Source organism: Brienomyrus brachyistius, chromosome 9, assembly GCF_023856365.1.
Source record: "Brienomyrus brachyistius isolate T26 chromosome 9, BBRACH_0.4, whole genome shotgun sequence".
Lineage (NCBI taxonomy): Eukaryota > Metazoa > Chordata > Actinopteri > Osteoglossiformes > Mormyridae > Brienomyrus > Brienomyrus brachyistius.
In genome coordinates, this window is record NC_064541.1 from 24,493,950 (window position 1) to 24,514,565 (window position 20,616).

The 20,616-nt window shown below is 39.4% G+C and overlaps 1 protein-coding gene across 8 annotated transcripts; it reads right to left on the reverse strand.

Annotated features, from left to right (window-relative positions):
• Nucleotides 1-452: 452 nt before the first annotated feature.
• On the reverse strand, nucleotides 453-19,417 carry LOC125748543 (myelin-associated glycoprotein-like). 8 transcript variants are annotated; one of them, XM_049024818.1, is made up of 14 exons: nucleotides 19,277-19,328; nucleotides 15,656-16,030; nucleotides 11,554-11,630; nucleotides 10,584-10,671; nucleotides 10,320-10,388; nucleotides 9,567-9,935; nucleotides 8,669-8,965; nucleotides 7,505-7,762; nucleotides 6,843-7,103; nucleotides 4,587-4,895; nucleotides 3,957-4,056; nucleotides 2,599-2,701; nucleotides 2,201-2,257; nucleotides 453-2,016 (listed from the first exon to the last, which is right to left on the reverse strand). In XM_049024818.1, exons 5-14 carry the CDS (start codon nucleotides 10,363-10,365, stop codon nucleotides 1,858-1,860), a joined length of 1,959 nt encoding a protein of 652 aa, XP_048880775.1. In that variant the 5' UTR covers nucleotides 10,366-10,388; nucleotides 10,584-10,671; nucleotides 11,554-11,630; nucleotides 15,656-16,030; nucleotides 19,277-19,328; the 3' UTR covers nucleotides 453-1,857. The 8 variants fall into 8 exon arrangements, with proteins under 8 accessions (XP_048880775.1, XP_048880774.1, XP_048880778.1 ...); XM_049024817.1 differs by lacking the exon at nucleotides 10,584-10,671 and having other exon boundaries at nucleotides 19,277-19,327; XM_049024821.1 differs by lacking the exons at nucleotides 10,584-10,671; nucleotides 15,656-16,030 and adding an exon at nucleotides 18,457-18,569 and having other exon boundaries at nucleotides 19,277-19,290.
• Between the last annotated feature and the right edge of the window lie 1,199 nt (nucleotides 19,418-20,616).

A 20,616-nucleotide genomic window follows, 5' to 3' on the forward strand; every position in this document is an offset into this window, starting at 1 on the left:
ATGAAAGCGGGAGAAGAAATATTTATACGCAACATTTTATGCAATTTATTCCTTTCACCTTAAATATAATGAAGATGCTCTCCCAGAACAATTTTATAAAATAAAGTATCAAAAGCAAATAAATATAAACTATATGTAATATATAATTCTGATACTATTGTCAATTACAAGGTAATGTTGATAGAACGACAGTCACATAACAATCTTTATGACAGAAAGAGATTAAAAAATGAAGTTTAGGTGAAGCTTAATGAATGGAAGAGAATAGAGAATGTGTGTGTGTGTGTATATATATATATATATATATATATATATATATATATATATATATATATACACTGTATATATAAGAGAACTTTAAAACCTTAAATGATGGTAACACTATGCAAAGTATATACATGTATTTACATATTTCTGCGTTTCATTTTTGCATAAGGAATGCTTAAACATGGGTTAGTTACTCATGTTTATTGTGAGCTGTCAAATACAAGTTTAATCACACATGGGTAAAATATCTCTTTTTGAAAATTATTTATTCAGATGTATTGAGTAACAATTGTGGATTTAGTCGCTTAGCATACTGTGTGTCACTCTGGGATTATTTATAATCTTTTACATCATTATAACAAGACAATCTTTATAACAGTGTTATTAATTACATGCTTAAGAACAATTTCAGAATACATTTTTAGAAGCATATTCAGGAAAGGATATAACAATATACTTTACACGATTGGTTTGATTCACACGCAAACTCTCAGTGAAGTATACTTTTTTGTTTGGTAGACACTACATAAGGCTGACAGACTGACCCAGAACAAACTGGTTGCCTTTGCCATGAATGTAAATAATTTAAACTTTGCTATCAAAAAATAAAAATAAATAAAAAACTGCCAGACAATAATATTATGGGGTAAACACTGAAGGACACAAATCACATGAATTCAAAAACTGAAATGTCTCATGAATTGGAACACTGTATGCATGGGGTGACTGAGGCAAACACAACCATCGTAGACACACTGGACCACTTATCAAACACATCAAACTGCAAAGGATTCTCCTACCACCTCAAAACTCCAAAAGCTTTTTCTGCATTTCCCCAGTCCACTGCCTAAACTTACAATCAATAATTTTTTAAATAAAAACAAATTTTCATTTCCATTCACCATTTCAAAGTAGATTACATACACGCCTGAAATCCAATGAAGTTAATTGATGGATAGAATGCAATGAAAAACAGGCCTCATAGATATGTGATGTTTGAGAATCACATTGGTCTAGGAGATGAGGAGGTTGTCTCTTCTGAACTTGAGATGAAGGTGGAGATGCCAAAGCATGTTTACAATTCCTATTCCCTGACATTTCAGCTTGGAAAGGACAAGGCAAGTTGAAGCAGATATTAAGATAAGAAGACTGAGAAAGCAAGAAAGACAGAGATAGCCACAGCAAATAAAAGCTTGGGGAAACTAAACCGTGAAAGAGAATCAGTTTGTCACGAACTCTAGAACCGAAAGTAGCAAAAAGCAGACTGCAGGAAGAGCATATGTTGCAGAGAGAAAGGGAGTTGGGAGCTGAGAATGGCAAGAACTGAAGCTTTAACTTCATTCAAAGTGTCATTCTCCAATACAGCATGAAACAGCCATCTCAGAGGACTGTGGCAGAGCTATTCACTACACTGCAGCCAGCAAGGGCTGGCTGGGTTTGGAGAAACTGCTAAGTTAGTGTAACAAAAAAAAAGAGAATGGGGCTATTGAAGGAGGGCAAGAGCGACAGAGGGAAGTGTGCTGAGAAATGCAGATGACGAGCACCTGTTGTGCATCTCGCGTAGCTGGGGCATCAGGGAAGCAGTGCGATTCATTTGGCCTTGATCTCAGTGTAGTCACTGCCGTCGTCCCCCTGCACAGATGCCCCATTTCGAGACCGTCCCCCAATGAATTCCAGGGCAGCATAATTCAGCTCTTGCTTCTCCAACTCAGCCATGGAAGCCACCGGCTGGTAATCTCCATCGTCTCCCTGGAGTAGAGAAATGGACAAGGCAACTTTTACAAGTGTCCTGAATGCACTGGGAAATTCTGTTACATTGTGTAAATCTAAATCATTACAATGGCAATTGCTTGTCTCTTAGTTTTCACAAGACCAGGTTTTTGCTGACTTAGTCAAACAAGTGCACGTATATACTCTGATGTCTGAACCTTACCGTAGAGGTTTCCTCAAGGATCGAGTTAAACTTTGAGCCCAAAAGCTCAGTCTTTAGCTGTATGGTGGTTAGGGAAGAGAAACAGAGACACAGATGCATAGGAGCGATGAAGCATGACCTCTGTAAAATAACAGGTTGGAATGCGCACTACAGAAGCAGGTTAGAGCAAAGAATCATCAGTAAAGGTAAGAGGAACGGGTAGGACATGTAAACAACTGTTATGTTATATCAATAAAGAAAGGCAGAGGAGTATGAGACGGCCCCTACTTTCAAGAAATGACCTCTTTCATGTCAAAAACAGAAGTCACAGTAGACTACTTCCTTATAAGATGCCATTTATAATCATAGCATTATGAATATAACCATAGCTTATCATTTTTAGCATTAGAATTTCTCACCACTTTCTTCCTCAGATTTTGTTTGTCCTTCTTGACTGCGCTGTAGAACAATGAAGGATTCTCCAGTTTAGATACCAGGTCCTGCCCAGGGTTGCCATTCTCCCTGGGGGACGGAGTCACATGATCAGGCTTGCTAGCTGTGACTAGCTGAATACCACTAATTTAGACATCCATTGGACATCATGTCCAATCTTAGCTATATTGTTAAATGAAAAAGCTATTATTTTCATTTTATTTTGTGTGTGTGTGTATATATATATATATATATATATATATACACACACACACTAAACTATATAGTGTACATAGTTTATCGTAATATATGTATATAGTGAATCTTAATTGTATGTAAATATGGGAGTGTTTTGATGACAACAGGTGAGATATTGACTCAGTAGGTATCACTGCAGCTCACCAGGGTCATGGGGTTTGAAATTCCTCCCCGGCTCTGTATGTGCACAGTTTACATGTTTTTCACCATGAACGGGTTTTTTGGGTACTCTGGCTTGTTTTCCTAGTTCAAAACCTTGCAGTTATGTGATTTGGTGGCGTAGGCCTTAAATCTTCCTCAGTTTGTGATTGTGCGTCCTGCTATCCTGTCGAAGGAAGTCCCTGCCTCGTGCCCTGTGTGTGGAGGAAGATTCTTCCAGTTCACCACGACCCTGTACCGGATAAGTGGGTGTGAAAGATGGAGATATGGAAATAACAATAATAATAATAATAATAACAACAACTACCCATTTGATCATTAGTTGGAATAGTCCAGAAGAAAGTGGAGCAGTGCTTCTTGATTTATAGTTTCAATTCAAGGACGCTATCGGGGTTATACTCTTTTCTTAAGTGTTTTTTGTTCTTTAATAGGGCATCACTGGAAAAGTTAAGCAAATGGAAGTGATACTATGATACTTAATAAAAGATTTAGAAAGCTGTCCAGTTTATTAGCTGTGCCGGTGATATCCTACGCAGGGTTGAATGACAGCATTGATGTGAGTCAGTTATAGAAATGCAACACCGGTTAAAACATTTTCCAACAATTTTTTTGAACAGTTAAAGTAATCATTCCTTAGTTTACTAGCTAGCTCTTACCTTGGTTGAAAAACAAACTAGCTAACAAACTGTCAGCAATGTCGATAACCAAAGCAGGTTAAAAAAGAAATAAAAGGTTACACTTAATAAAAGTAGCTGACAGGGACCTAGGTTGTCTTTGCATGCATTCCGTAGATTTTAATTGCTATTTACTTTTTATTTTCCTATAAGTATGGTATTCTGAGTACACAATGAGAGTATGTTCCCTGCTCCTATCTCCCTCTATATTGTTAATTAGTAGCGCTGATCTTTTTCTAACCCAAGAAACTCACTTTTTATTGTTGCGTCCCACATATCTCACTGCAGCAATGATGAACGCGATGACGGCCACTCCGCCGATGGTGCCAACCACCACAGCCATCATATATTTCTCTGCAGGGAAGAACAGTGTCTGTCCTCAACTGGTCACTCCCACAATGATCCAACAGCGGTTTGGAAGAATTTCATCTCCTAAATGTGGTAATGACTCCTCGTTTATAACTTCATTTTTAGATAGACTGAAATATTTCTTAACTATTTCTTAACATAACTAGTAATAAGAGAAGCAAGGTTCAAAATGTTTAAAAAAAAAAAAAGCAGTGCACATTTCATCCACATAGGATTTTGAATCCTTGTATATCCCATACCCACTAAAATAATAGACAATGAAAGTCACAAACCATGCACATAAAAATTAGAAGCACAATGTTTTCTTTCCTGTTATTGACTTTAAAGAATCTATTTTGATGTTACTGACAAATATCAAAAATAAGAGATCCTTGCCAAAGCAAACAGAAGCATCACAGTTACGACATAGATGGGTTTCCTCATGTAATTTCAGTAAACCTTTCGAGATTTGTGAATATGTCGGTCTTTCATGCAAACAGGCCATAAGTATGCGTGACTGTGGTGGAAATGCTCACTCTCCTGCTGGAGCTCCAGGCGCACCATCTCGGAGCCATATGCATTGCTGACGCGGCAGTGCACGTTGACTGGCCTTTCTCCGTTGCCTCCATTATTGCTCTTCTCCCGTAGCTTTATCATGCCCGTGGCCGTATATCCATCCGTGTGGGTGTAGTAATTGAAGCGGCCCTCCGTGTCGTTTACGGTGATGTTGAAATCGGGGAGGTGGAACTCAATGATAGGCTCGGGGTTTCCTGAGGCCACGCACACGCACTGGACGCCCTCACGCACCACTGTGCATTTGGATTCCTCCAGGAACACTGGGGCGACTGGTGCAAGCAGAAAGGCAGCAGGTCAGATGTGCAGCAGTTACGCATTGTTTTGTTAAATTAATCAACCAATAATTTATGCATTGAATCTGCTTTATGTTGTCAGAGTCTTTTTGGTACATGGACTGGAAAATGTATGATTTGCATTGAAGGGCCTTAAGGCAGGCTCATTATGAATAATAATAAGAGATAATTATCAGTAATACATGAAGGTACTGTATCTTAGTTTAAAATGGTGAAATGTCTCATGAGATTACTCTTTTTCTAAAAACTAATTATGCAAATTAAAATAAACATGCGTACAGACAGTCCCTGTATTTAAGTCAAATGTGTAAGTAAGTCAGAAAAATAATAATATAGTACATAATTTTATCCATAAGTTGAATGTACTGTTATCATTATTTAAAGTTCAGAATATGTAGGCAACTCCTAGTACAGTGGTCAATTAACTTGCACTGGTGATCAAGGAGGAGTCTTTCTGTCGCACTTATGGTAACATAGATATTGAAATTAAATTACATCTCAATATTAATTCCATAATCTTTCAAGCTGTAAATTAATCTTGATAATTATGTAAATAACATTTCCACAGTTGTGGTTTAGATTTATTATTATTTTTTACTGTAGCATGTAGTTAATTTAATTTAAGTTAATATCATTTATATTTAAATAAGTTTATTGACATTTTATAAAGCACTGAAAGAGCCCAAAGTTTTAAATAAAAAATTGTGGGAGATTGACAAGAAAAATGGCACCAGAGTTTGATGATTCTATGTTTGGCATCCAGTGTAAATAAACAAGCAAACTCCCCCAATAGCTAATCTAGTCTAAATAAATGGATCATTAGGGTCAGATATTTCAACACCTTGGTCAACAATCAGGTCTTGTGTAAACCTACCCCCTCCAAGTAATTCCCTTATCTAGGTAATTATAGCCCAAGTTCAAGTGGTATCTCACAATGTTAAAATCCTGGATAAAGGCTGTTGCCTAAGAGCATTAAAGTGGCTTCTAACTCATTTCCCTAAGAATCCACTAAATCAGAAACCATTCTGTCCAATACTGTACAGTCTGCAACTGTAATCAATCTCCCTTGAAACATCCCTTGAAAAGATTTTGCACAAAATCATCCAATCACAAAGAATTACCAAACTTCAACCAGAATTTTTAAAATAGTATCTCCACCCAGATTAGGCTAAACAAATTGCACAGCAAAATAGCATATGCAAAACCGCCTCTCAACCAAGAAGGACATGAGTATTCTTCTGAATTTATGACTGTCAAAACTCTCCATGGACAGATGAGTGAAACTTTTTTGGCAGACATTGACTGTGCTGTGACAGCCAAAATCCATGTGCTGCATTCTACAATAACAGCCTCATACCAAAAGTCAGGGATGGTGGTAATGGTGGTGTTTTGCTTTGCTGCATCTGGACCTGGTTATCAAAGAAGGATATGCATCTTGGCTTGGTAGCAAGACAACAATCTGAAACATTCTATCAAGCATATGTCAGAATGGTTGAGGAACAACAATATTAAAGTTTAAAACTAGTCATGTTATGAGGTTTGTAGGGAAGTCTATACTTTAAGAAAGGGGGCTATCAGACAAAACAGTCAATGCTGCCAAATCCAGGTTTGGTTGAAGAGAAAATGGAAAGGAGTTTTCACAGTACTGTATGTCCTGTCAGTGTAGTGCTAAAATTATCATGCATCAGGATTGCCCAATTGCGGTCCTGCAGGGCTAGTTTGCAGATTTCCCTGCTTAGACAGACCTACTAAACCTGATAAAGAACAGATTAAGATGTGTTTGAGCAGGGGTGTGTGTTGGATTGTGGTCCTCCAGGACCAGAATTGGGAAGCTCTGTCTTACATGATGCCCCTCATGCTGATGGGGCCACATGTCCTGCAATAAAGCAATAAAACTTCTGGGGTAAGTGATTCGGGACTCACACTCGACGGTGACGTTAAGCGAGCTGCTGGATCGGCCGTGTTCGTTTTCAGCCAGGCAGCGGTACATGCCGTCCCCCTGGGGGGTCAGCTCCACCAGCTCCAGTACAGACACCTCCTCTGCTGTGATGGTGCCCACCAAGACACCGTCCTTCAGCCAGGTGAGTGTGGGTGGGGGGTTTCCCTTGGTGCTGCAGTGCAGGACCAGCGTGGAGCCCTCCTGCACAGTGATGGAGCTATTCACCCAGGGCTCCCGCGGGGGGTCTGCAAGCAAAATGCAGAAAGATGGAGGAAAACAAAAAAGGGCCATGAGTGGTGTGCAAGGAATTTCAAATAATGTGATTATTATTTTTTTCAATTTTCATGCGACTCATTCTTTGCTCCCAACAATATCAGTGTTATTTATTGCAAAATACTACTACTTAATACTACTTATGTGCTACTTAGTACTGGCATGGCACTGGTGCATGTAGTTTTGTAATCTTAATTTACTACAAAGGAAGAAAAATATATACATATTACATACATACACAGTTTGAGATATTAGTATATACTCAAGAGAGTGTATATTAATCTAAGATATACAAACACTTTCTTGTCGTAACTTTTGTAAATGGAGCTTTAAAGTCTAATTTCCCTTCTGCATTTCCGGGTTGGAGACTCACACTTGACAGCGAGGTACATGGAGCTGTTCATGGTGCCATATCCATTGTCAGCAATGCAGGTGTAGACTCCATCCTGAAGGGAGCCCACCTGGTCCAGCTGAAGGGAGACGTTCGAGGCCGTATCCCAGAGCAGCTCCTCATCGCCAAACATCCAGGAGATGCGGGGAGGAGGGTTGCTGTCCACCTCACAGTAAAGTGACACCGAGCTGCCCTCCATCACCTCCCGAGACACATTCACCCAGACAGAGCGAGGAGAGTCTGTCAGGATGAATCCCGGCACATCAGTATAAGGGAAAACAAAGGTGTGAGGCAACAGTGCAGGGGAAACATGGTGGCACAGTGGTTAGCACTGTTGCCTCACCCCTCTGCGACCAGGGTTTGTGTCTCCACCATGGCCCCATGTGTGTGGAGTTAGCATGTTCTCCCTGTGTTGTTATGGGGTTTCCTCCAGGCACTCCAGTTTCCCCTCACAGTCCAAAAACATGCTGAGGTGAATTGGAGTTACCAAATTACCTGTAGGTGTACATGCTAATCAATACGTCATGGAGATATTTAATTAAATGAATGAATTAATTGATGGTGAAATTTAATGAACACATGGAAAAGGTGGGGTGCCCCTGAAGAAATGTTTGGGAACTGAAGGAGTGTTATTCAGTCATCCAGCGAGATATCAGTGACTTTTGGAGAACACAAGAAATTATTCTTAGTTCTATAGGGTTGCTCTTAATTTATATATGTTCCAATGTTAAACGTATTTTTTTCTGAGCAAATTTACACTTACTAGTCAGATAAATAGCTTTAAACATTTTTCCCACTGCCTAAGACTTTTGCACAGTACTGTATTACACACTTACCATTGTTACACAAATAGAAATATATGTGATATGTATTTCTCTCTGCCAGATGCTTATTGAGCTCCTGAGAGACCTGGCTCACAACACAGGGCTTGCACACAATAGCTCATTTGCAGACACAAATTCACCTAACTAGCATGACACAGATTGAACACAAAAACTTACATACAGAGTAAGCGCTACCATCCCTGTATGCCAAAATTCAAATAAATATGCATTTTTGAATTAATGGGCAGTCACACTAGCTGTTTCTAATTTTCTTACAGGCATCTGTGAGCAGTATAATGAATTACGAGTAAGTAACTCTTACATTTGATATCGAGGGAGATGAGTCGTTCATAGATGAAGCTAGTGTTGGGGAAATGGACCCGGCAGCCCAGCAGCAGGCCATTGTGAATGGGCTTGGGCGTGAAGCTTAGCGTGCTGGACAGCACTGCTGTGTTTCCCTCCTCCACATAGTCGGAGATGAATTCAGCATCCAGCAGGTACTCTGTGTAAAGCCAGCTGATCTCGGGGCTCATGTCGGGGCAGTTGTCCGGGGCATAGCATGTTAGATCCAAGTTCACATTGCTAACAATCTCTTCAGGGACATCAATATCGGGTTGGTCTGAAAGGCAGACAAAGGCGTCGCATTGAGATGCTATTACAAAGACCGAGTATGAGAAATGAAACATCCATACTGAATTAACAAGATGCTAAATGTCATCCTGCTCATGGTATAATACCAAAGCCCCAGTCAGAATAGAATTTCTTAAAGTCTGTAAAATTTAAGAGATATTTTTCAGCACAACAGAAGTGTATTAAATTGGGGCTCAAAAGAATTTTTCAGCCGTGTGCAAGTGTTTCCATTTTGTGGTGCCCAATTACCACTGTTCTGTCTGGATAACTTAACAGTAAAATGTAATTTTTAATGAACTGTACATTGAAGATACAGGCAAACTTGAGGGAAATCACACCATCAACGTTAAATATCAAGAAAAATGTCATCAAGTCATTATCAGAAAATATCAACACTTTCCAGTTATCAGTTAGCAGTGAGGAAGAAAATGAGTTTTGTGGGTGAGATTCTTTTACGCTGCATGTTACCGATTGATTTAACCTACCCTCTGATTACTTGGTTCATACAAGATTAAACCAGGCAGTGATGCGATAGCACGCAGTTACCCATGCAAGCTAAAAACCAAGCCCTCTAATCCCACACAACATACCCAACACCTTGAGCTCGGAGAAGTCGGGGTAGGTAAAGATGTTGGCACCCCCTAGGTCTGCCCGGAAGTAATACCTCCCAGAATGTTCAGCGCCAACATTGCTGATGCGCAGGGTGCAGTTCCTCTGATTCAGGTCACCTAAAAGCTTTGTGCGGCCCTTGTAGCTCTCGTTCACTATGTCGGTGCGTGATTTGAAGACCACAGGGGGAAAGAACTGTGGGTAAGGCTGGCCGAAGTACCAGATGCCATGTACACCACGTGAGGGACGAATGTTTGATGGGTACATGAAGGTGCAAGGGATGACCACGCATGAGTTAGTCATGGCTGAGATGTCCCGTGGCATCCATACATTCCACTGGGCACTGGCGTCTGGGAGAGAGGGATGATGGAAAATGGGAACAGAAAGTCAGCCTTGCCTTCTACAAATCATTGCCAAATAATCTATTTTTTTATATTTATTATAACATATTATTAATGTAAGAAACAAATCCATTCATTCTTTATTACTTTCAGGGAAAAAACAAGTACATGTTAAAAAACAGAACAATTACTAACAATATAAACTCTATTCTCTTGTATTTCCAGTACAGATTCGAACAGATGTGTCACATGTTAACCTAAGAGGTTGTCATTATGTGCAAAAAAGACAAGAGGTTGATTGAGGGTGCCTGTAATACAATTTACTTTGTTTATACATGGAATCCCCTTGATGTTATTAATAAGTAACAGAATTTCAAAAACAGAATACTTTACCTTTTATAATCAGCAAAATAGGAAGTAGCAGTTCTGGGTACCACATGTCTTTAGATTATCACTTGATTTCTGCAATAGATGGAAATACTGCCTTTAATATACAACACTTCAGGAAAATTCTGTGCACTGGAAACTTTATTGTATTTTGGATTCATTTATAATTTGATAAATATCTGATATTAAATATATGAATAATTAGTATAAGTTCAAATAGCAATCATAAAGTGGTTGACAAAACAGTAGAATTTGTGAGTTTCTACTTTCTTTCAACCCTTCACTATTTTCTTGTGATTCCTCCTTCCGGTACCAGAAGATAATTCATAACAAGTCTGCCGGTCCCTCCTCTCTCTTTCTGCAGAAACAAGTGACATCAGCACCAGTCAATGACATCAGCTCTCCTACCGGCACAAGCTCTGGCCTGGCACCAAGTCATAGTGACCAATCACGCAACACGTTTTTGAACTCCTCCATTATTATAGCGTAAGATGGTCATACTGATTATAACTTAATACAATACTGGAAACCTACACCAAAACATATGATGTCAAATCATCAGCTGGATCCTTTCAATCAGTTTCACAATCCAACAGTGCAACTACAGTCCAACCTGAAACACTAAAGAAATGATTTCTAGTGTTTAGTTTGAGAGCTCGTTGTCTTTGGGAAAAGCTTATGCACGAATTGTAATACTGTGTACCGCATTATAAGCTAAAGTGTGAATGTGATGTCATAAGTGGGGAGGCAACATACATACTCTCTCTTAAAAGATGGTGGGCAGTCTTATAAAACACCTTATATTAAAACAAATCACACGCAACTCTCCTTACAACTGGAAAATCAGAACCCTTCAAAGTCCAGTGTGAAAAGTAATCAAATAAGTAGTCGTTTCAATTCTTTTGAAACATTAATCAGAGGAATAATTATTGCAAATATTAGTCAATTAAAGATAGTTATTTCTTTAATTATGATTTTAAGACACTTATATCTGTCTACTCCATATTAAGGATAGCACTTATATAATATAAATTAGTCCAATTTTGTAAAGTACTGCACAGAAGCTAGTTTGATGAAATCCACTTTTGTTAATACAAAACTAAGGCATTCCATGAATGTACGGTAATCCAGACATAATTTCTTGAAGTTGAGCTGAGATAACCGTGAGCTATGTGCTAACAGAGCAGAGCCATACAACAACCGCAACACAGTCAACAGTAAAGAGCCCTGTTTAACTTGCCTCATGCCAGCTGCAGTGAAGTTCACGGGTCTCTCTTTGGTCCTCCCTGAGTGGAATATGCTGCTCTCCGTGGAGGGCTATGACCGAGAGAAAGAAAAAAATGACTGTTGCAGGCTACACAACTGCGTGCCGTGGGCAGTTTTGAATATGCATCTAGAAATTTCTCACACTGCCTGGGCCCACACCATGCATACCTTGCCCTTCTTGACATATCTTCCAGTTGATGCTCCATCTACCAAGGTTCTTTAATACTACAGTCAATCCGTAATAGTATCAACACAGCTTACACATGTAGGGGAGGCAAAAGATTAACTACTGTAACATTTATATGCTGTATTTGGCTATATAGAATGTAATTAAAGTATCTGAATTAATCAGCAAATGAAAAGGTGGCCATTGGACTATAGCTTGTGTTATTGTAATGCTCAGAGTTGCCATTTACTGTGGTCTTCTGCATATTGCAGCCACTTCTTTGTACTTTAATATGAGTTTTCATTGCATTATCTCATCATCCACATTGCTGGCAAGTAAAAAGACTAGGATCTCATACATAAGAGGGCTATCCTAAAGCAAATAGATAAATATTTAAGAGGAGGTGAGGGTAGGTGTTGGGTCGGGACACTCCCCTGAATGTAGCATTCATGAGGCACTGTTGGTGCAGATGAATGCAGCACATGCCAGACCCGCCCCACCCCCCCACACACACACCACATGCCAATTTGCTGCAGCCAATAACCCTTGTAGTAACAAAGCCGGTATGTGACCTTCCGCCTCCCCATTCCCGCCTCCACTGTCAGTCTCGCACAGTCTCCACATTTAGTGAGTGTGACTTGCACTAAGCAGAGGTCCGCCCAAGTATATATGGGTGTAGATTACACCACTATGGTGCAGAGTTCAAGAATCTGCCAACCGGATCTCAGGCACTAGCGGTGAGGTGACAGTTACTGCAGGTTGTCTGATCTGAACAAGGTGGTGATGTGCGACTGTAACTGCTCTTTATTAGGCACAAGCAGACACTTGTCAACTTCTGCCAAGAACTGAGTGCCCATGCATGTGTGTGAAAATATGTGATCCTGGAATAAAAATACATACGTGTTATATAAATAAATAATGAATATGATATGTGACATGTAACACTATTCAGAGATTATTTAAAAAAAAAAAAAAGTATGAATACAATATTTATAGTTAAAATGATTAGGGCCAAAAGGGGGCTTAAACCACATAGAAATGTACATTCCAGATAATCAGAACAACTAGGCTGATGTGGCATGAATTACAATTCATTAGCGGAAAAGTAATATCTGTTTAATACAGATAAAATTGGACTGGGGAACATATATATAGCTTTAACAAGGACAGAAACAGAACATAACTGTAACCAGTAAATATAAGTTAGATGACATATTAGGGCCAAAGTTCATACGCATCACTAACGCCATAACATCCACCAAGAAACAACAAAAAGACATCGTTCTTTACATGATTAAATTAAACACACCTTTAGCTGCATTCACATAGTCTCACTAGCCACAATTCAGATGAAATATCACAAACTGGGCATTTTCATTCACAACAACAAGCCGAACAGATGACAGGTACTGTAGTTAGGCCTATATACACAAGCACAGGATAACTTTTGGATGTTAGCGATTACAACCAAGATCATCCCGACACCAAGAAATGATTTTTATCCTAGCAAAACAGAGAATATTAATCATTCTGCAAATAGATAGCAATAAACACTAAGAAAATGAAAATACAAGCTACTCATAGGCTCCTATTACCATTTCTTAACAGTCAACCAATAGCAAGTCAAGCATTTCAATTTATGAATATTGCAGAACTGTATTAAGTTTATATTGCAGCAGTTGCCAAGTGACCAATATAATTTCAATCCTATTATTCTCTAGTGGCAGTGTGACATATTGTCAAGTATGGCCTACAGGCTTGTTTGTTTTAAAATTTTAATACTATTCTTTTAAACAGTAGTGCCATTTTGGAGGAAAATCAAAAGAATATTAAAATGTTTAGAACAAAAAAATGTTGTTGTCATTAAGGCAGCACAGTGGTAAATTCTTCAGAACATGCCCTCACACAGCTTGCCACAGAGTCCCAATCTGATACAACCACCGGCTATAATTACCAACAGGACAGATGGTCTTTTGACACAAGTACCCCTTGTCACATCCTGTACATCAAAGCCAAAAGAATTATTTTCCTGGTTCCTTCACAATCAGAGGAATTGTGCAAATCACAGCCACAAGCATGGTGACTTATAGCATGGCTTACTCATGAAGGATATCAACCTTCTCTTTACAAAGTAGCTTGGACAATTAGCTACTTCCTGCTACCTTGAGCGATAGAAGCAATACGGCAAATAACCCAGTGAACTAAATTGCTTCATATAGTGTGCAACTCAAAAGCTATGCTGCTTAAAAGACATCTGAAAAATGCAGCAAAGTATGTACAAAAAAGTCTTTAAAATCAACTATACAGGCAGAGTGATGACTTATAATGCACAATGTAGTTAATGTCAATGGGTAGGTCTGAGAAGATATTCAGAAACCAAAGTAACCACGAAAGGGTGAACACGAAAGAACAAGAAATGGTGAAACACAAAGGCTATATAAGTAAACAGATTCTGTTTGTTTAGTGAGTGGAGAACAGTAGCAGAATGGCCAGGCTGTTTACATTGTGTGTGGGTGTGTGTTTGTGTGTGCGTACATGCCTGTGTGAGCATGATCTCTGCTGCCAAGCTGTGTCTCTGGCTCAGTTACTGGAGCCCTGCACTGCGTGGCCCGGCTTGGGCCCACTGGGCAGATGGCGAGCGACAGGGCCCCTCTCACCAGAGAGCTATCTCTTCCTCTCCCCAGCAGGGGGCAACAATTGGCAATCTCAGAAGCCAAACTCTGGAAAAACCTCCAGAGTTAAAAGTTAAAAAGGTATGCAAGCATACCAGTGCTAAAAATGAGAAGCATTTTGCAGTCTTTGGACCTTTGCACTGAAAGTAAGACATATAGAACACATGGAACGCAAGATACTGCATTGAGCAAAAGCAAAAACGTATCTTGACTCTAAGAGCAAAAACACCTGTATTTTGAAGAACAGTCAAAGAAACCATTCCCCCATGCAGAGGAAGTAAAGACAGACACAAAACATGAGCATATGGTGAAAAGAGCCCTCTACATTCATTATCTTTCAGACAAAAAAATCTGTTATAAACAGGTTTTACATGGTTTGAATAGGGTATGACATTGCTACTTAAGAAAGACTCTAAATATAATACAAGAACACTTCAGCGCAGAACTGAGTGTGACAGTCTACCTCTGAGACACTAAAGAACAAAGATATCAGGTAATTATGTCATGGCTAAATACTATCCTCTAGCCTCCCTCTCACTTTTCTCAAATCTCCCAGAATTCCCTAAATCTGTCTATCTGGTTTGAATTCCAATGCTGGCCTATGTATTAAACGTACAGTAAAAAAAGAATAAAACTGTTGACCCGGGGAAATTAACATGTAACAAATGACAATTAGAAATTACAATGGAAGAATCTTCTGAGTTATGAAAATTGAGATTGCACTAATTTGATAAAACAAATATAGACAAGCTAAACTTTAACCTGGGCTTCATATAACAATAAAAAATAGGATTTTCATCAACTGAACAGTCCAATTAAGGAATATTAACAAAGATTTAAAAATCAACTACATCTAATGTAAAAACCCAATTTAACTATCATTATCCAAAAGTTACTATCAAAGTACTGATATTTTAGTAATGAAAGATAAAGCAAATATCTGTAAATTAACATGATTCAAGCTCACATTTTGAGACAATAAGTTTCATGAAATGCATTTACCTAGAATTCCACAAGAAGCTATTATATTAATAGTAAGCAAAATTGAGGGTGTGCTAAATGCAATGAATTATAAAGCAAATGCCCTAGCACCTTGAATGATAAAAAAAATACAATATCCAAATTTAGCAGGCACGGAAAATTCAATAACCAGCAGAAAAAAGCTTCAAAATATATAAAATACTATGTATTCTACTGTAATCATTCTAAAATGTGTAATATAACAAAGCATAACTCACTAAACAGACGAGTGGCTAGGCCTTTTCCTCTCTCCTTCAGTTTTCTTAGCATGAGTTAGTGGTTCCACATAGATGTCCAGTTGGTGTGTTCTGGGACGTGCCTGCTTCGGCTCTCTCTGTACCATGCCCCATTAGGATGGCGGGGTAAATACTCCCCTCCTTCATTGGACTCTCCCATCTATACTCAGGCACCCTCCCTCCTGTATGAAAATCAGTCCCTCAGGATAATAGTATTGTTCCATTCCTAGGCATGGTCATTCATAAATCCATGGCTTGCACTGTCAGCACTACAAAGGACTGTACTGTTTCCCAGTCCTCCAAAGAAAAAACAACTCAGAAAAATAGCAGTTTCCTTAGTCCATCCTTAGTTGACCACTGTGAACATAGATAGGTGTCAGCATGTAGGAAAATTCATTTTCTCTCCTTAGTGTTGTCTGTGACTTTTCAGAAAATTGAGCCATTGGTTTAAGTCTTTTTAACAATAATATAATATTACTAATTGATTCAGTTCACATTGATATTAAAAGGTCAGTATTGCACAGGTACACTGACATATGATATCATGCAATGGAAATGTGCATCTTTTAAAGAACTGTGTAGTTTCATTCAGTAGATAAAAAGGAATCTTGTCATTTGAATACAGTTAACTTCAGACTTACAGCAGACTCTGCTTCATACATCACTCACACATGATAAACCTTTGGTACCATAGAGGCCTGCCTATAAGTAACCAAGACAAACTGAAAATTATGGAAGTGAAAATGCCTCTTCCTTTTTCTTTGGCAATCAAAGCTGTGGCATGGTGGAAGCTAATGACTGCAAACACTGGTGTAAACAATAAGTGTGAGTGCAGTCGCACTGTGAGATGCGCTTCTCCCGTCCCTAACAGAGGCAGCATTGTTCCGATGTGCTGCCCAGGGAGAAGAACAGGACAGCCCGAGCCTGACACTGACCAGCACAGGGAAGTTGATGCACACACATAATTGTCTTTTAATCACAACAATCCCCTTTTCTCAGTTTCTCGGCCTCTCCCTCTGTCTGCCTTTCTTTTTCCTTCATGGGCCCTAGGAGCATTAGGTAATTGCAAACCCTGACCCTCATCTTTTTCGCCTTGCCTTTGTTTTTATCACAATCATGAACAAATGAATCTATTTTTTGTACACTGTATGATGTAATTGTCTTAAAATATATTAACTTCAGATAAAGAGGAATGCACGACACAAAGTGGAGAGGTGTGCAATTATAAAGTTACGATGGGAAGACTCAGATTAAGTAATAAATAACTGTATAATTACACAATACAGCAGATTACTAAAATGAATAACAAAGGTTAATTGGCCAACAGACATAGAAATATGATCTAGTTAATTTGAAGGATAATTCCATAACATTGTAAGAGTCTTGCCTTTAAAGGTTTGAAAGTTGTTTTCATAAAAACATTGAAAAGCCTCATATGTAACTTAGAAAAACAATGGTATCCTTCACAGCCCCACAAAATTACTGTGGTAAATTAACCACAAAATTAACATGCTTTTCATCATAATTTGTCCATATTCTTTTGAAAACTGCTTTAAGATTTGAGAGTTATCCAATCCATAATGTAGCAATTCATTATCTTCCTTATTCATAATTTGTGGTTGACAGAGTGAATGTGAATTGTCTTCATTGTGTTTTCATAAATTGTTTTCAGTGAGCAGCACAGTGATTAATGATTTGCAAAAATGCTTTAGTAAATATCCATAAAGTAGTTCAGTATATCAATGTAATTATGGCATTGTTCCTGTAAACTGAAAATAAAACTTAAATGAATTAAGTGATAATATTAATTCTGAACCAAGGCTCATGTACATCATAATTATATCAGATTACTCATTTTGGGATTCATCGTGGCAATTAAAACTTAGCATGATCTTTTTGCAGTTTTTACTAGTTTACTGACACTGGATAAACAACCACAGAAATGCATCCTTACAAGCCTTACAGGTATAGCTATGTCAAGATAATGGAGACAGATGGGGTTACAGCCCTCCCAACCCCACTTGGTGCACTGCTCCACCTGTTCACAGCCCCATACCCACTTCATGCTCTGCTCCACCTTCTCACAGCCCCACACCCACTTCATGCTCTGCTCCACCTTCTCACAGCCCCACACCCACTTGCTGCTCTGCTCCACCTGCACACAGCCCCACACCTACTTGGTGCTTTGCTCCACCTGCTCACAGCCCCACACCCACTTGGTGCTTTGCTCCACCTGTTCATAGCCCCATACTGACTTGGTGCTTTGCTCCACCTGCACACAGCCCCATACTGACTTGGTGCTTTGCTCCACCTGCACACAGCCCCACACCTACTTGGTGCTTTGCTCCACCTGTTCATAGCCCCATACTCACTTGGTGCTCTGCTCCACCTGTTCATAGCCCCATACTCACTTGGTACTCTGCTCCACCTGCTCCCAGCCCTATACCCACTTGGTGCTCTGCTCCACCTTCTCACAGCCCCATACCCACTTGGTGTTCTGCTCCACCTGCACACAGCTCCATATCCACTTGGTGCTCTGCTCCACCTGCACACAGCCCCACACCAACTTGGTGCTCTGCTCCACCTGCACACAGCCCCACACCCACTTGGTGCTTTGCTCCACCTGCTCACAGCCCCACACCCACTTGGTGCTTTGCTCCACCTGCTCACAGCCCCACACCCACTTGGTGCTCTGCTCCACCTGCTCACAGCCCTATACCCACTTAGTGCTCTGCTCCACCTTCTCACAGCCCCATACCCACTCGGTGCTCTGCTCCACTTACACTCTGCCCCATACCCACTTGGTGTTCTGCTCCACCTGCACACAGCTCCATATCCACTTGGTGCTCTGCTCCACCTGCACACAGCCCCACACCAACTTGGTGCTCAGCTCCACCTGCACACAGCCCCACACCAACTTGGTGCTCTGCTCCACCCACATACAGCTAACCTCAATACTTTTTCGTACTTAGCAAAGAAGAAGGAATTATGGTGCCCTAAATCACAGCAATTCACTGGAAGTTAATGTTAATGTTTATGAAAACATAATTAAACGATATATTATTATTAAAATATTAAAATATATAATATAAAGATATTATATTAAAATATACTTAAATTAGACCTGGGGGGTCAAAGCAAAGTGAAAAAGGGACCACTACGAATGTTGCAGTAAAAAACATGCGCAACAAACTGACAAAGATTATTAATTTGTGACATTTTATTATTGAATTGACTAGTAAACTTAAATAAATGTCAATTTTCAAAGGTTTCAAATTTTACAATTACACAACCTATTCTATTGCAAGAGCAAAAGCCAACTTGGCAAGATATTTACTGAAAACCTGATCTCAGCACCTAGCTACACCCAACTTCGCCTGTCTCAGATCCATATCTATTACAAGACTGGCATGCCTAAAGGTACAGAAAAAAAATTCCTATTAAAATGAGCATATATAATCACAAATACAAAAATTACGGATGATGAGGGTTTGATTTTACATAAACAATATAAATGCCAGAAATATCAGTAGCATACATACGCAACATTTCCACTTTCTGATGCTAAAACCAAGCACGTCTTTCAAGCATCACAGCTCTTACCTTTTCAGTTGGTTTGTACCGAATGAAGAGCAGAGCAGTGACACCCAGCACAGGCGTGTGGGGCTGTGCCACCTCCCTCCCCCAGCATGTTCCACACGTTCCTCCCTTGGGCTCGAGAAAAACACATATTTGGCAAACACTATGGATTACTAATCACTAACTAGCGCCAGTACTGACTGCTGAAAGGTGACCAGGAAAGGCTTATCTTTTAAAGGAGACATGTTTATTAAAAAAATATCTTGAACTGTGTTATTATGCATGCATTGTTTATTTGAGAGGCAAGCATATACTAACTTTCTGCCCCCTGTAATGAATTACAAGCAATAAAAGGTCATTTTGGGTATATTCCAAGTATGTCAAGTGCTATTAGACATGTAGCGGTAGCTGTAACTGATGCTGAAAACAATTTCTGCAACTTCTAAAGCAGTTTTACTATTAAGCAAAAATTGCAATCCTTACTCTACTGTTGCAGAATCTGTGATCTGGACATGCCAGTAGGAGGCAGTATTCTCTCTTTGGAGGCAGGGGAAACACACATAGTTAATTTCTGTACAGTACAGGGACCAGCCAAACCTGTTGTATACCATTAAGGTAACAGGCCATCAAAACCAGAGGCCAGCTAGCACTTCTTCAAAAAAAGATGACATATTAAAGGGTACACTTCCCTTATTTTGTTTTAGGCTAACTGAAGACAGTATTTAGGACTATTCATCCCAAAAGACATCTCTCTACCAGAAATTACTGCTCAATCACAGCTTGCAATCTGAAACACAAAATGACATCATCTCAAAGTTTTACTGGATTCCTCAGGACAACTCAGTATAAGTATTCTTAATTGGAGTAATCACAAACAACAAAGAAACCGGTTTGAAACCGCAGTGCAGAATCAAACACTTCTACACAGTTCTACAGCTCTACACAGCTATCATTCAAAGTTCCTTAACATCATCCATGACCATCAGCAATGGAAGCAAAGACGCATGAATGAAGAGGAACCTGGAATAAATGACATCCAAGCCATCAAAGATCATAGGAGAATTACCTCTCAATTCAGTCACTTCACACCAGAAAATTGCACTGAGTGCTAGACATGCTTTAGCAGCAGGGGAGGGGGGAACCGAGACCAACAATTTTCCCCACTACTAACAGTAACTCACAACACACATACACTGCACATAATGCATCTAATGGTATTTTGCCATGCTGTAACTTTTTTGCATCCTCTCCTACACTTAAATCCAAATATCAACTAGGTCATGTGGCGATAAAATACTCTTGAATTCGAAGTTTGCAATGTGTAAAAAAAAAAGTTTAGATGCATCATGTTTAGATGTGTCCAG